The sequence below is a fragment of the Capra hircus genome, chromosome 7, assembly GCF_001704415.2.
Source record: "Capra hircus breed San Clemente chromosome 7, ASM170441v1, whole genome shotgun sequence".
In the NCBI taxonomy this organism is placed as follows: Eukaryota; Metazoa; Chordata; class Mammalia; order Artiodactyla; family Bovidae; genus Capra; species Capra hircus.
This window is the reverse complement of record NC_030814.1, coordinates 95,220,450-95,234,500: the sequence shown is the minus strand read 5'-3', so window position 1 is coordinate 95,234,500 and position 14,051 is coordinate 95,220,450. Positions and strand designations below refer to the sequence as shown.

General features: G+C 54.0%; 3 protein-coding genes across 8 annotated transcripts in view; 1 reads left to right on the top strand and 2 right to left on the bottom strand.

Annotated features, from left to right (window-relative positions):
- On the bottom strand, nt 720-2,395 carry C7H19orf52 (chromosome 7 C19orf52 homolog). The gene is made up of 2 exons (XM_018051087.1): nt 2,268-2,395; nt 720-2,191 (listed from the first exon to the last, which is right to left on the bottom strand). The coding sequence occupies exons 1-2, from the start codon at nt 2,359-2,361 to the stop codon at nt 1,503-1,505; spliced, it is 783 nt and encodes a 260-aa protein (XP_017906576.1). The 5' UTR covers nt 2,362-2,395; the 3' UTR covers nt 720-1,502.
- Nucleotides 2,470-8,093, top strand: YIPF2 (Yip1 domain family member 2). Of its 2 annotated transcripts, none has more exons than XM_005682371.3 (10): nt 2,470-2,599; nt 2,754-2,812; nt 3,445-3,599; nt 3,715-3,795; nt 4,704-4,791; nt 6,223-6,339; nt 6,423-6,589; nt 6,669-6,851; nt 6,937-7,067; nt 7,159-8,093. In XM_005682371.3, the coding sequence occupies exons 2-9, from the start codon at nt 2,782-2,784 to the stop codon at nt 7,048-7,050; spliced, it is 936 nt and encodes a 311-aa protein (XP_005682428.2). In that variant the 5' UTR covers nt 2,470-2,599; nt 2,754-2,781; the 3' UTR covers nt 7,051-7,067; nt 7,159-8,093. The 2 variants fall into 2 exon arrangements, with proteins under 2 accessions (XP_005682428.2, XP_005682429.2); XM_005682372.3 differs by having other exon boundaries at nt 6,952-7,067; nt 7,159-8,090.
- CARM1 (coactivator associated arginine methyltransferase 1) overlaps nt 7,488-14,051 on the bottom strand; it is a 41,968-nt gene continuing 35,404 nt past the window's right edge. For 3 of the 5 annotated variants that reach the window (XM_018051083.1, XM_018051082.1, XM_018051086.1), the window contains exons 9-16: nt 10,597-10,682; nt 10,306-10,395; nt 9,752-9,889; nt 9,580-9,669; nt 9,386-9,498; nt 9,194-9,271; nt 8,885-8,953; nt 7,488-8,731 (exon numbers count right to left, since the gene is read on the bottom strand). In XM_018051083.1, coding sequence (XP_017906572.1) covers nt 8,589-8,731; nt 8,885-8,953; nt 9,194-9,271; nt 9,386-9,498; nt 9,580-9,669; nt 9,752-9,889; nt 10,306-10,395; nt 10,597-10,682 — 807 coding nt within the window. In that variant the 3' untranslated portion in view covers nt 7,488-8,588. The remainder of the gene's footprint in view (nt 8,732-8,884; nt 8,954-9,193; nt 9,272-9,385; nt 9,499-9,579; nt 9,670-9,751; nt 9,890-10,305; nt 10,396-10,596; nt 10,683-14,051) is intronic. The other 2 variants (XM_018051085.1, XM_018051084.1) reach the window with 1 other exon arrangement.

The window sequence follows — 14,051 nt, the reverse complement described above, 5'->3', positions numbered from 1 at the left end:
AGTGTCATTTAATAACCAACTCAATGATCATGTGCAATCCTCTTAATACTTTTTAAAAACTTTTATAATTTTGGCCATGCCTTGAGGTACATGGGATCTTAGTTCCCTGACCAGGGATGGAACCTGTGCCCCTGCAGTGGAAACTTGGGGTCTTGACCACTGGACCACCAGGAAAGTCTGTCTCTTTTTTCTAAATACTTCATTATTGTGGTAAAGAGCAAGTCTCATTTTGATACCAGTGCATCTCAAACCTTTCCCTGCTGTTGGTTAATTTCTCTGAACAAAGACAACAGGATTCAGGTCCAGAGCCTTCAGCAGGTAATGGTATAGGATTACAAATTATAATATCATTCCTCTTTTGTTTTCATTGCTTTTTGTTTATATTCACTTATTTCTGTATTTAGGTTTTATTTATGGCCAGTGGTAACAGTATTCAGTAGTTTCTGGCAGCACGTTATTAGGGTCAAAGATAATACCATGAGTTTGAGGATTAAGTCACAGGGTTAGGAGTTAGTTTCAATCATGAAGTCTGACACAGCTCTGGAAAAACAACAAAATTTTTCCTTTGTAAAATGGACATGCTGGCTTAAAGATGCTCCTCTGCCCCCAAATAAGGACATAAACATTACCATGTGTCCAATGCACCCTATAGTATGAAAGAAAGGTCCAAGTACCAAAACTTAAGAGCAAAACAGATTAACACTATGTAACAACAAAAATAGTTGTTTCATCTCCCGATTTACTAACTAGTCATAGACCCCCATCAGTGACAGAGGCAGTCTCACGCTTGTAACATTAGTTTCAAAAGTATGATTTTAACCCAGCTGTAGACATTAACATACTCCTTTCCAAATGATTCTGTATTTTCAAGGTTACTGAAAGAAAATGGCAACCCACTCCAGTATTCTTGCCTGAGAAACCCCACAGACAGAGGCGGCCTGTGGGCTCGGAGTTGCAAAAGAGTCTCACTCCAGTTAGCAATGGAACAATAAGGACAGTATGAAATGTTATCAGTTGCGGGAAGCTGGGTGAACCTTTACACAGAATGTCTCGATTATTGTTCCAATTTCCTCTGAGACTACAATTACTTAAAACTGAATTAAAAATTACATGTCCCTCATGGAAATAAAGAATAAACCTTTTAGGTCAAATTTTAAAACGAAAATCTGCAAGTTACCCTAGTCAGGAGAACCGTGAAGCCCAGTGAAAAAGCCTTATTTCCGTCTAAAGTTTCTTACCAACTGTGGCAGTAATATAAAGACGACATGGCACGTCTCTCTGCTCTCCCCAACTCCTAGACCAGGGAGGCTCTCAATGAGCCGTCTGCTCACAGCGAACAGGTGAGAGCGAGGCCCCGATTTTGTGAAAACCCAGGGAGACAACGCTGCAAATAATTTACTTCCACCACTCTGCGTTTGAGGCTCACACGCACCAACTGCACATTCCCGGGCCAGCATTCTGCGGGGGCCGGGAGCCCGGTCGGGACCCGGGGGGTCTGAGGTTCATCTCGCGACCTCCGAAGACAGCAGAGAGTCAGCCTGGCTCAGGGCGAGCTGGTCCTTCTTCTCCTTCTGCAAAACCTGATCCTCCCACAGCGCCTGGTCCACCTGGTCGTCGGTGAGCACCACGGGCTTGAATTTCTCGTCGAAGAGCCGTTCATTGGCCTCCGAGTGCAGCTGGTGGGGCCCGACGATGCGCAGGTGAGCCGGCAGGTGCAGGAACTCGTCGTCGTTGATGTCGCAGTCGCGCATCCGGGCCCCCAGCACCCACCAGCGGCCCACGAAGCCCACATCCAGAATCCGGTCGGGGAAGTCGGTCCAGCGGGGCTGCAGGTAGCGACAGCGAGCCTGGTAGAGGCTGGCCTGGGCGTCGAAGGGCGCCTCGTACACCAGCGAGCAGAGGCCCAGGCTCACGTGGCGCAGACAGCCGCGACCCCGCAGCCAGAGCAGCCGCTGCACGAACGCCTCCGAGTCGCGGTTGCGAGTGGCGGGCGCCAGCAGCAGGAGGGTCCCAGATGCGTCGAGCAGCGCCTCCTCGAAGGCTGCCTCGCTCGGTGCCAGGGAGCAACAGGCCGCCGCGCCACCCAGCAGCCCCAAGTACACGGCCGCCCTGCCGGGCCGAGCCCGCGCCGCCGCCGCCGCGTCCTTGCAGGCCTCGGCGTAATCTTGGAGCAGCGAGCGGGCCCAAGCGCCTGAGGGGAGAAAAGAGGATTGAGAGCCGCCCGGCCGCTGGCGCCACCCACCCCGCCGCCTCCCGCCGCTACTCACCCAACCGCGCCCACACGCCGGGCTTTGCGGCTGCAGCGTCACCCGCCTCTCTACGGCTTCGGGACCAAAATCTCTTCAGAGCGGCAGCCGCCATTGTCTTCCGGCTGGGCGTCCGCGCTCCGAAGAGAAACACCAAGCATACAAAACAGAAGGCCCGGAGAATCTCTTCTACGCAAGCGTCAACATCACCGGAAATCGTTCCCCATCGGAAAAGGATAGCAGACGGACCGACGCCGGATGTTGCTGTCAGATCTGAGTGGGGTCATCTGCGGCCGGTAGGCGGGTCGCGCAGGCGCAGAGAGCCCGAGCCCCGCCGGTTGAGACCGCCTCAGGTAAGGGGCGCGTGGGTACACCTGTGGGGCAGGAGAGGCGAGTTCATGTTCCGGTGGGTGCGGTAGCCGCCAGGCCGGGCTTGAGGCTGAGGCTGGCGTCCAGGAGGGGCGCCGACTGGTGTCGAGAGAGAGTCTGATTGGCCTCTGTCCTCAGAGGGATGCGGTGACGACCCTGAGAGACCATGGCAGCGCCCGACGAGCTCGCCTTCCACGGTGAGTGCAGCCGCGACCCGGCCCGAACCCTGTTCCTTCCACTGGCCGAAACCTCCCGTCGAGTTTCCAACTCAGATCTAACCCGAACCCCAGTCAGCTGTGAACAACCACCTAGACATGAAACCCATTCCTAACTCGAACTCCTTGCGTGCTGTCTCAGTCGTGCCCGACTCTGCGACCCCGTGGACTGTAGCCGGCCAGGCTCCTCTGTCCATGGGATTCTTCCGGCAAGAATACTGGAGTGGGTTGACACTTCCTCCTCCAGGGGACCTTCCCAATCCAAGTATCAAACCCGGGTCTCCTGCATCTCCTTCCTGCATTGGCACCGCTCCCACCTTAAACTCAGACCACAAATCTGAGGCTCTGAGCCAGCCCTCATTGTGGTCCTGTGTTAGGAAGGAGGGGACATGCCTCCTTCCCACTCACCATAGTTGAGGAAACTCTGGGCTGGGGGTAACACCGAGGTGGGGATGGTTACTCTTGGCTCCCAGATGTCCTTCAGTCACTAAGTCATGCCCGACTCTTTGCAACCCTATGGACGGCAGCACGCCAGTCTCCCCAGACGAGCTGTGGGCGAAACAAAATTGCCTCGCCTCCCAAATACACCTGTGCCCCATATTCCTTCTCGACAGAGTTCGAGGAAGCTGCTAATCTGCTGGCCCAGACCCCGAATGAGACCACCACCAGAAGTGATCAGCTGAGCCCTAAGGGGCACGTGGCTGTGGCAATGGACTCAGGCGCCAGTTACGGAGCTGAGGATGAGGTAGAAGAGAACGACAAGACCGTGGTGAGTCCCAGCAGTCCCTGTGCCCTGCCTCTGTCTTGTCCCTCCTACCCTCTCTCTGGCGCACCCCTCCACCCCCGCCCCCACACCCCCAGCACTGAAAGTCTGCACTGTGCAGCTCCTACAGGAGGAGAAGCAGCAGCCTGGTTTCTGGACCTTTGGCTACTATCAGAGCTTCTTCGACGTGGACACCTCACAGGTCAGACCGGGGAAGCTGGTGGGATGGGGTCCAGCCACTATTCGCTGAGAATTACTATGCACCAGGCCTTGGGCCATTGCTGGCAATAGGCACATGGGAGAACAGCTCCCACCCAGGCTGGTAGACATGACTGTGTGCACTACATGGATGTGGAGTGAGTGGGACTCTTGGGAACACGGGGAGAACATGTGACATGGTGCACAGGGAAAGGCCCCCTGGAGAAGGCGACAGATTTGTTGGGACTTAGACAAGCAGGTAGACTTAGAGTGGAGGGAAGCATAAGTATGTTCCAGGCACGGGAAACAGCATAGGCAGGGGACCAGAGGTGAGAGAAGCCAACCGCTACTGCGAGGCTGCCTCTCACTCAGTCTGGAGAGTGAGGTGGGGCCAGGCAGAGAGACCAGGTCATCAAGGGTCTCATGAACTGTACTAAGGAGTTTTATCCTAAAGGTGCTAGGGAGTCACAGAAGGGTTCAGAGCAGGAAAGGACTGAGTGACATGGAATTGGAGGCCAGGGTGGGAGATGGTAATAGCCAGGGTTGTGGAGTAGGGAAGACGTTGGCAGAGATGGGGGAAGGACATTACCCAGGATTTGTTGACAGTTCTTATTGGGGGCAGGAGGCGGTGGGGAGCAGGGGAGTCCAGGGCAGTCAAGCAGAGAGGAGGGGGAAGCTAACAAAAAGATGGCAGGCCCTGAAGCGTCCTTCAGAGTGGGGGGACAGTGGGATATTGAGTAGGGGCTGCCCAGGGAAAGGGGCTCCAGGCCACAGGAGAGAAATGAGAGCATGGAGAGAGGAGGTGGGAGGTCAACAGGGAAGGAACCCCTAAGGAGGGTAACCCTCTTTCCTTTGTGGGTAGTGAGGAGCCCCAGATGGGCTTCTGTCCTAGGTCCTGGCCTTGCCCTCCAGGTCCTGGACCGGATCAAAGGGTCGTTACTGCCCCGACCTGGCCACAACTTTGTACGGCACCACCTGCGGAATCGGCCGGACCTGTACGGTGAGTGAGGTTGTGCCTTCAGTTCATTCAATTATTGATGCAACACATGTTGACAGAGGGCCAGGCCCTGGTATACAGCTGAGCACAAAACAGAGTCACTCAGGTAGAACTGAAACGTACTCTGTTCATGTAGACAGGGCCAAGCGAGGCTGCAGAGGGCTGCGGGGCTGGGAAGAGAAGCAGAGTGTTTAGAGGGTGGGAGCTGCTATGCTGTGTGGGTTGCTCAGGGAAGGCCCTTCGGAGGAGGGTGAGGGAATGAGCCTTGTTGGTGTCGGGGTTAAGGGTGGAGAGACCCAGGGAAGAATATCACGAAAGAGGCGTGTGGCGGATACAGGCTCGCACTGCAGCCTGGAACAAGCTGCCAGCAGGCCCCCGAGGTGACCGGTGAGGTCACATGGGCCTCCTATGCTTTGGTGAGAAGAGATCTTAGCCAAGCGCCCTTGGGTGCTGCAGGCCCTGTGCAGGGCAAGGGCAGAAGCTGGAGGACCAGGGAGGAGTCGCGTGTGGGATCGTGGGCCTGGCCTGGGGGTGTGGAGAGTGGGGGTTAGATCCTGGCAAACATGCAAGATGGAGCCAACAGGGTGTGCTGACACACGACGTGGGGTGGGAGGAGAGGTGGCAAGGACGCTGCCCAGCTTTTGCCTGGACTGTGAGAAAGCGGGACCTTCCTTGGTGGCTCAGATGGTAAAGAATCTGCCTGCAATGCAGGAAACCAGGGTTCGATCCCTGGATTGGGAAGATCCCCTGGAGAAGGGAATGGCAACCCACTCCAGTATTCTCACTGGAGAATTCCATGGACAGAGAAGCATGGCAGCTACAGTCCGTGGGGTCACAGAGTTGGACACGACTGGGTGACTAACAATTTCCCCAGAAAGAGGGAATTCCATTTATCAATGGGAAAAGGCAAGAAGATTCTGAGGGAAAGAGTGGGAGTGCCAGGTGGAATGGAACATTGAATAGGAGCCCCAGGTTCAGGGCAGAGGCCCAGACTTGGGACACTGGGGGTTGTGGGCACAGAGGTGGCAGAAGGCCCTGAGGTTTTACAAGCTCACAAAAGGGGTGAATGAACACAGAGGAGGTTTGAGAACTGGCCCGGGTGGGCCCCTTATTGTTAAAGAGCTCAGGGAGTCAAAGAGGCTGAGGAGTTGCCAGTGAGATGAGACAAAAGCAAGAGGGTAAAATCCTGGGAACCACATGGAGAGTGTTTCCAGATGGAGGGGGATCAGCTAGGTCAAAGGCCACTGAAAGGCCAAGAAAGATGAGGGATGAAGGCTGGATTCAGCTGCTAGTCTGTCACCCATATGACACCGTATCAAGGGAGCGGTGGGGGTGGAGGCAGCCCAGAGCTTGGAAAGAGGCTGGGACCGGATGGGGCAGGTCACTAGTCTTGGGAGCTCCCACCCTGGGGCCCTGACCGTGCTCCACCCACAGGCCCCTTCTGGATCTGTGCCACACTCGCCTTCGTCTTGGCCATCACTGGCAACCTGACCCTGGTGCTGGCCCAGAGGAGGGACCCATCCATCCACTACAGCCCCCAGTTCCACAAAGGCAAGTGAAGCGGGCAAGGCCTGGGAGCTGGCAGGGCTCAGGGTGCCATGGGGCCCTGGAGTGATAGCCTGATTGACCTGCAGTGACCGTGGCCAGCGTCACCATCTACTGCTACACGTGGCTGGTGCCGCTGGCGCTGTGGGGCTTCCTGCGGTGGCGCAAGGGTGTCCGGGAGCGCATGGGGGTTTACACCTTCCTGGAGACCGTGTGCGTCTATGGCTACTCCCTCTTTGTCTTCATCCCCACTGTGGTGAGTGGGGCCCAGGGGATAGGTGGGTCCTGGGCGCCACAGGGATGACCTGCTAGCCAGCTGCCTGTATCCCCCCCAGGTCCTGTGGCTCATCCCTGTCCCGTGGCTGCAGTGGCTCTTCGGGGCCCTGGCCCTAGCCCTGTCGGCCGCCGGCTTGGTGTTTACCCTCTGGCCCGTTGTCCGTGAGGACACCCGGTTGGCAGCTGGGGTGCTGCTGTCTGTGGTGGTGCTACTCCACGCCCTCCTGGCCATGGGCTGCAAGGTACTGGGCTGGGGTGGTCACAGGCTGGGCTTGGGGTGGGGACTCGGCTTGCTGGCTCCCATGCTGACCCAGGGCTCTCGATCAGTTTTATTTCTTCCAGCCGCTGCCTCCAGAGCCCATGGCATCTCCCCACCAAGCCACCTCTCAGCCTGCAGCCACAGGGTTGCCACCCACCCTGCCAAGGTCCGTGGCAGCCTAGGAAGGCTGAGCCTGCAGGTGAGGAACTGTCCCCAGCTCCAACTGCCCCCTCTCTGCCCCCGCCCGAGGTTAGAAGCCTCGGGGCCACTTCTGACTTTCTCTCTTTCAGACCCAAGAGATGGTGACTGGAGGCTCCCCTGAAACCTCAAGATCATTTCGCTACTTTCCAGACTTTTCTTACAAAGCAAACACTTTATTTTCTATGCAAAGGTGATTCAGAGAATTTATATAAAGGCGGGAGAGGGGCAGAGCAGGGAGCTTCCAGGGCGGCCATTGCCCCCCGGGGCCACCCCAGCCTGGGCTGCACCTGCTCTTCCTGGGGTGCCCAGAGAGCGGGCCTTGAGCTGAGCCTGAGCTCCACCACATCTGAGTCTGGGGTTGTTAGAAATGGGGGAGCAGAATTAGAAGAAAACTGCCTGTGTTGAAACATATATTTCTGTGGGTTTTTTTATTTTTATTTTTTTCCTTTTTTTTTTTGGAGAGGTCCCTGCAAGGCCCCTTCCCAGGCTGGGGTGGGACCAGAATGCCATCAGAGTAGGAGGGACAGGAGGAGCATCTACAAATACTGTAGGGGGTACACAGGCCTAATATTAGCTACAAGGAAAAAGGACGCCTTCCACGACAGACCCTTGAGGTTTCTGCGTCTGCCCCAAGCGGCTGACGCTGACCCTTCCCTCCAGGCCCAGGGCCCCCAGGCCACCCTTTCTAGCTCTGGGTGCAGGTGGGGGTGGGGCCTGCAGGGGCTCAGGGACAGGACAGCAGCAAGAGGCAGGGGCTGAGGACGGAGGGCCTTCCCGATAGCCGGGTGGGTTGTACATTCAAGTGTGAGGTGAACCCTTTGGTGGGAGGGGGCCGAGGGGCTCCCTGGGCTCCAGAGGCCCGGCCCCACCCCATCCTGAAGACTCGGTAGGGCCACCCCTCACCACTGAGCCTCTGAGCTGGGGAGAGGGGCTGCTGGCTCGGCCCGGCCGGCCTGATTTCTCAGAGGGTCTGTGGATTGACACTGGTTCTTTTCATAAAAAAATAAAATTAAAAAAAGCAGCATGTCACGCCTGTGGTGACCAAGGCCTGGTAGTTGAAGGGGAGGCCCCTCCAGGAAGGGGCCAGGACTACCTTCCCTGCCAGAGACAGGCAGGGGACCGGCCCCAAGGGACCGGGCAGGGCAGCCACTGACCCCTCCCTCCCCACCAGGCCTGCAGCTGTCAGACCCGGACACGCCTGTTAAAGAAGATGTCAAACCCAGGTCAGGGTGGAGAGGGCCGGGTCGGGGGACGGTGGGCACAGAGCTCCCACGACATGATCGTGTGTAAAATATGGCAGCGACACGCGCTTGGGGCCAAGGTGTGGGTGGGCAGTGGGGTGGGGGCAGCGGCGGCGGCAACGTCGTGTAAAAAAAGTGTTCAAGTTCCCGTAGCAAAGAGGCTGTGGCCGGGCGTGTGGGCCTCTCCAGGTCAGGGGTCACAGCCGCCCGGGGTCGGGGTGGGGCAGGGTCTTCATTTGGTTTCCTGGTGCTGTCAGTCCGTTCCGCGCCGCAGGGGCCTAGCTCCCATAGTGCATGGTGTTGGTCGGGATGGACATGGGTGAGGCCATGGAGATGGCGGGGCCGCCCATGGTGAATTGGCTGTTGACCGCATAGTGGGCGCTGGAGCTGCCGCTGCTGCTGCCCTGGGCGCCGGAGGACCCTGTGGGGCAGGGGGTGGGCACTCAGGGGCCGCCTCTGTCCCCTTGCCCGCCCAGACCCATGGCAGAGTCAGAGAGGAAGCACAGGTGAGAGGGCAGGCGGGCGCCCGGGCACACGCACACCCGCGGGGCCCTGCGACCCCGCCCACCATTACCTTGGACAATCCCCGTGCTCATTATGGAGCCCATCCGGGAGTGGGTGTGATTGACAATCCCCGTGTTGGCTGCACAGCAGGAGGAAGAAGGAAGGAACGGAGATGGCGTCACCGCCCCCAGCCTGCCCGGCCCACGTGCCCGGCCTGGTGGGCGCTCACACTCGGGTGAGGGTGGGTGCGGCGCCCGCAGAGCAAGGTAGAGAGGCAGTTGGGGGGGCGGAGCTCAGCTCCCGGGGAAGAAGCAAAGGTGGTAAGGCAGAAGGCCCAAGCTCACGGTGGTCCTGGGCGCACCCACCCCCGTGGGCTCACCTAGAGGAATCAGGTTGTTGTGGCCCACACTGGAGCCTCCGGCAATAACACTGCTCAGGTCGTAGGCGGTCGGCATTCCTGCACCGGGGAGGGAGAGGTCAGGGCAGGAGGGCTCGAAGGGCCAGCACTGGCGGGGGCACCAGGGAAGGACCCTGCCCCCACCCCCACCCCACGCACAAGTGGGCTGCTCACCGGCCACAGCCATCCCACTGCTGAGGTTGTAGGTGCTGCCGGCATTCCACATGTTCTCCGAGGGGGAAGTGTAGTGGGAGCCAGGCGGCGGGGAGGGTGTCGTGCCTGTGTATCTGTGGCAGAGACGGCCCGTGGGCAGGGCGAGGGGCAGCGGGCGAAGAGGGCGCCCCCCACAGGCCCAGGGCCCGTCCTACCTGAAGAATGGGTTTTTCAGGTCCAGGAGGTTGCTGGACTTGGAGCCTGTCTGGTCCACCTGGGCCACAATACTGATGTCGTAGCTCTGTCTGTGGGGCAGGAGGGTGGCCGTGAGCTGGCTGCCTGGAGGGAGCGAGCCCCTGCCGCCCCCACCCCCACGGCTGCTCGCACCTTTTGTTGGCAATAAGCAGACATGTCCCTGAGAGCGTGTCCCCAGCCTTGGCGAACAGTGGCGACTGGAACAGGCACCGGACTTGGTACCAGTGGGTCAGGGGCTCCGTCGGGGCCGTGGACAGCCACACGGTCATTCTGCCAAGCAGGGACAGGCATGCCCTTGACTGGGCTAGACCCCCACCTTGTGCATTTTGAGCTCTCCTCAGGCACCTACCCCCCACCCCCGGCCCCCGCCACCCAGGGGTCCCCTGGAGCGGAGACAGGCTGGCTGTCCAGGAAGTTCTACCTACGCCCACTCGCCCGGACATACACGCCAAGAGACACAATCAGGTCCCGCGAAGAATAGTCACTGAACAGGGTAGACGACCCTACCCCCAATAGTCTATTGCTCGAAGGCCAGCTCCCACTGCCTTCTGCAAGGAGCAGTAGCACCCAGCGGAGTTGAGTCAGGCCCTCCCAGCCCCCAGTGCATCATCTGAGCCAGCCAGACCTGGAGTTACCACCTGGGGCTGGAGTGGGGGGGGCCACCTGCTCTGCTTGGTTGCACTCACATAGAGCCGATGAAAGCGACATCAAACCAGAAAGCCAGACCGTGAACCAGCCCGGAATGCAGCATGTGGAACTTGAATGGGATTTCTATCCTGTAAGGCAAAGGCAGTGATTGCTGGGGAAGCTGAACCAGGGCTTCTGGGAGAGGAGAGGGATGTGGGGGTGTTGGGTGTGGGGCCCTGGCCCGCCCAGCCTGGGAGGCAAGGTTCTGTCCAAGGGAGCTGGCAGTGGCCCTGATCTCCAGAAGTTAAGCCCAGGAGGTCAGGGTGCCAGGGGTGGAGGGCTGCTGGTACCTGTGCAAATCTCCTTCTTTGGCTTCTAAGAAGTTCACCGTGTACTTGACGGACTTGGCCATCAGGATCCGGATGTCAAATGTGTCCTGGGAGAGAGCAGAGAGTGACCTGGCTTCAGGCACAGGGGCTGTGAGGAGAAGGGGAAGCCCGCCCCTCTTCCAGAGTCTGGCTGCAGCCTCTAGGCCATTTGGCTCAAACCAGTTTGCAGTTTGCCCTTCTCAGCCATGCTTGGGGGAAGAGGAACTGGTCTAACACAATGGAGGGCAATTAGGTGACAGCTCTCAGAATGACAACTATTCATCTGCATGAAAGACTCGGCAGTTCCACTTCAGGGATTGTAACCTACAAACCTATGTGCACATGTACAAAACTTCCACCCATAATTACAGACTGCCAAGAGCAGAAACACCCTGGAAGTTACACTAGTGATGGCCCAACAGTGAAAGATCATGCGTGTGAAAAAGGACAAAAAGGCTCTTTGGAATAGATGGGGAAAGATCTCCAAGATAAATTGTTACGCAAGTTCACAAAAATCAAGTGAGAGAACTATGCTGACATCACTCACAGCTATGACAGAGATTTCATGTCAGACTGCCAAGAACTATATGAACTGAATAAAAAAGAAAACCAACAACAACAACAGGTGTCTGAAATCACTGGAGAGCAACCACAGCAGCCATAGCTGTGGGGCCAAGACCTTAGAGAAGAGGTGCTTTTCGACACGTGCCTTTCCCCTTGGGGTGGGGCCCTTCAGAGGCCTCCCTGTGTGGGGAAAGCCAGACGGGAACTCGGGATTACTGAGGCAGCTAGGACTCAAGGGGCCAAGCTGCTAAATAAAAAGGAAATGTGGAGATTCGAGGTGGACACTGCACATGTGATTTTAGTTCTTGGCATTTGCCAGTTTTTGAGCTACATGTGGGATGGAGGTAGGGAACCAAGCAGAAAGATGCTTCTATGAGGTTAAAAAGCTAAAGCAAAGGGACTTCTCCGCCGGTCCAGTGGTTTAGACTCCACATTTCCACTGCAGGGCTCACAGGTTCAATTCCTGGTCAGGGAACCAAGATCCCTCAGGCCATACAACTCAGCCAAATAATTACATTAAATAAGCAGACTTCTTTAAAAAAAAATACTGACTAAAGATGGCTGACTGAACAAATGCATTTACTGCCCCATTAAAATAGAAATAAGATTTTTTTTAATGAAGCTATCTTTTTTTTAATACGATTTTTAATTTTTAATTTAAATATGGTTCAGCACCATATTGGAACTGGGAGGCTAGGACAGGGGCTCTGTGAACCACCAGACTCACTAAGACCATGAAGACTACCCTGAAGCAGCAGTTCTCAAAACACGGTCCCTTTCCAGAGCTCCCTCAAGGTCAAAACTATGTTCATGATAACACTAAGGTGTTTTCTGTCCTTGTCAGTCATTCACTCACCTATGATACCATAACAGATTGAATGCAGAAGCAGAAGCCAATAACAGCAACAAAAGAAGCAGAATCTGACCGTCTTCTGCTAAGCCAGACACTAAAGAGATTGGCAAATTCCAAATGACACTAATTCTTGCTGGAAAGTTTTAGAAAATAGTTTTCAAAAAATGCTGTTTATATTAACATATAATGGGTTTTACTGTCATCCTTTAATGTACATTCTTAAATTTCTTGAGTTTAGTTTTTAACACTAATAGATATTGGCAGTATATCAGTCAATAAACACATATTTAGGACCCTCCTAGTGGTTAAGCGGCTAAGAATCCACCTGCCACTGCAGGGACACGGTTTGGTCCCTGGTCTGGGAAGACACCACATGCTGCAGGGCAACTAAAGCCTGCGCGCACTACTGAAGCCCAAGGGCCCTAGAGCCAGCGCTCCGCAACAGGAGAAGCCGCTGCAGCGAGGCGGCCCCGCACGGCAACCCCGGGGTAGCCCCTGCTCTCCACAGCTAGAGTCCACAGCAACGAAGACCCAGCACAGCCAAAAGTAATAAAAACAGATTGTTTTTAATTGTTTAAATACATATATATATATATATATATGTAACACACATTTACAAAAGTTCTTTGGGATCCTACATTTTTATGAATGTAAAAGGGTCCTGAGTTGAAAATGTTTGAGAACTGCTGCCTTACAGGGAAGCCAGGCAATATGGCAACAAAGTAGAATTGAAGAGCAGCCTCCAAATATCTTAAATGCTTCACAGGACCAAGGTGCTACCTCCTTATGGCTACTTGCCTGAAGAAAAACAAATCCTTGGAAAGAAAACTATCCTCCAGAGCCTCTATAATTTTTCGTTCTGACACTTAGGACCAGGTACACCGAGAGACAGAACAAAGAACGAAACCAAGAGAAGAAGGAGCAGAATTACATTTACCACTTATCCTCCAGATACTACAAATCAGAGACTTATATTTAACATGTTCAAGGAAAAAGAGGGAACAAATTTCACAGAGAACTGAAATTTTACAAAATCGGGGAGGGAGTGTTGGATGGGCAATCAAAAGGAACTACCAACTTCTAGTTGTAAGATAAAATAAGTACCAGTAATGTAATGTACAACGTGATAAATACAATTAACTCTGCAATACATATGAAAGTTGTTATGAGATTAAATCCTGAGAGCTCTTATCACAAGAAAAATTTTTTTTTTCCCAAAGAAAAACCAAGAACTGATTCAGATTAGACATAGTGTTGAGAAGATTGAAACTGGGAGATGGATAAGGAGACAATGTAAAAATTATAGAATTAATTGGGAGAAAAAGATGGAAAAATACAGAAAAGAGTAAAGAGTATAAGAATCTTTTGAGATGTGGTGAAAAGATCTCATATACACATAATCAGAGAACCAAGAGAAGAAACATGGGGCAGCGGTCATGTTTAAAGTGATGCTGTCCTAGAGTCTTGCAAAACTAGTGAAAGACAATTGGGGGTGGGTGGGGGATAATATATACCTTATTAAGACAAAAGAAAGTAAGAAAATAGTTAAAAAGAAAGAAGGGTCAGGAGAAAAAAAAAATAGGATGATGACAGATTTATAGCCATGAAGACCAGTAATTACATTAAATATAAATAATCTAAACATTCTAATTAAAAGACAAAAACCATCAATCTGGTTAAAGAACAAAACTCAAATACATGCTATTTACATGAGATAAACCTTAATAAGGTTATAAAAGGGTTGAAAGTATAAGGATGGAAAAATATGTATCGTATAAAGATTAACCAAAGAAAGCCTGAGTAGCTAAACTATTATCAGAAAAAAAACAGACTTTAAGGCAACAGTACTACTAGACATTTTTAAAATAAAGATACTTTTTATAGTTACAAAAGGATCAATCCAACAGGAACATATAAACATAATCCTAAATCTGTATGCACCTAATAACAGTAATATAAAAAAAGAAAGTCAGGCAAAAACTATCAGAACTACACGGAAAAATAAATCTACAATCAGTGA

Excerpts from the sequence above, each read along its gene's own strand:
- C7H19orf52 (XM_018051087.1), bottom strand. The coding sequence starts at position 2,361 with ATGGCGGCTGCCGCTCTGAAGAGATTTTGGTCCCGAAGCCGTAGAGAG. Across the intron at positions 2,192-2,267 it reads CGGCGTGTGGGCGCGGTTGG|GCGCTTGGGCCCGCTCGCTG; the intron begins GTGAGTAGCGGC and ends TTCTCCCCTCAG.
- YIPF2 (XM_005682371.3), top strand. The coding sequence starts at position 2,782 with ATGGCAGCGCCCGACGAGCTCGCCTTCCACG. Across the intron at positions 2,813-3,444 it reads CGACGAGCTCGCCTTCCACG|AGTTCGAGGAAGCTGCTAAT; the intron begins GTGAGTGCAGCC and ends CCTTCTCGACAG. Across the intron at positions 6,340-6,422 it reads CAGCCCCCAGTTCCACAAAG|TGACCGTGGCCAGCGTCACC; the intron begins GCAAGTGAAGCG and ends ATTGACCTGCAG.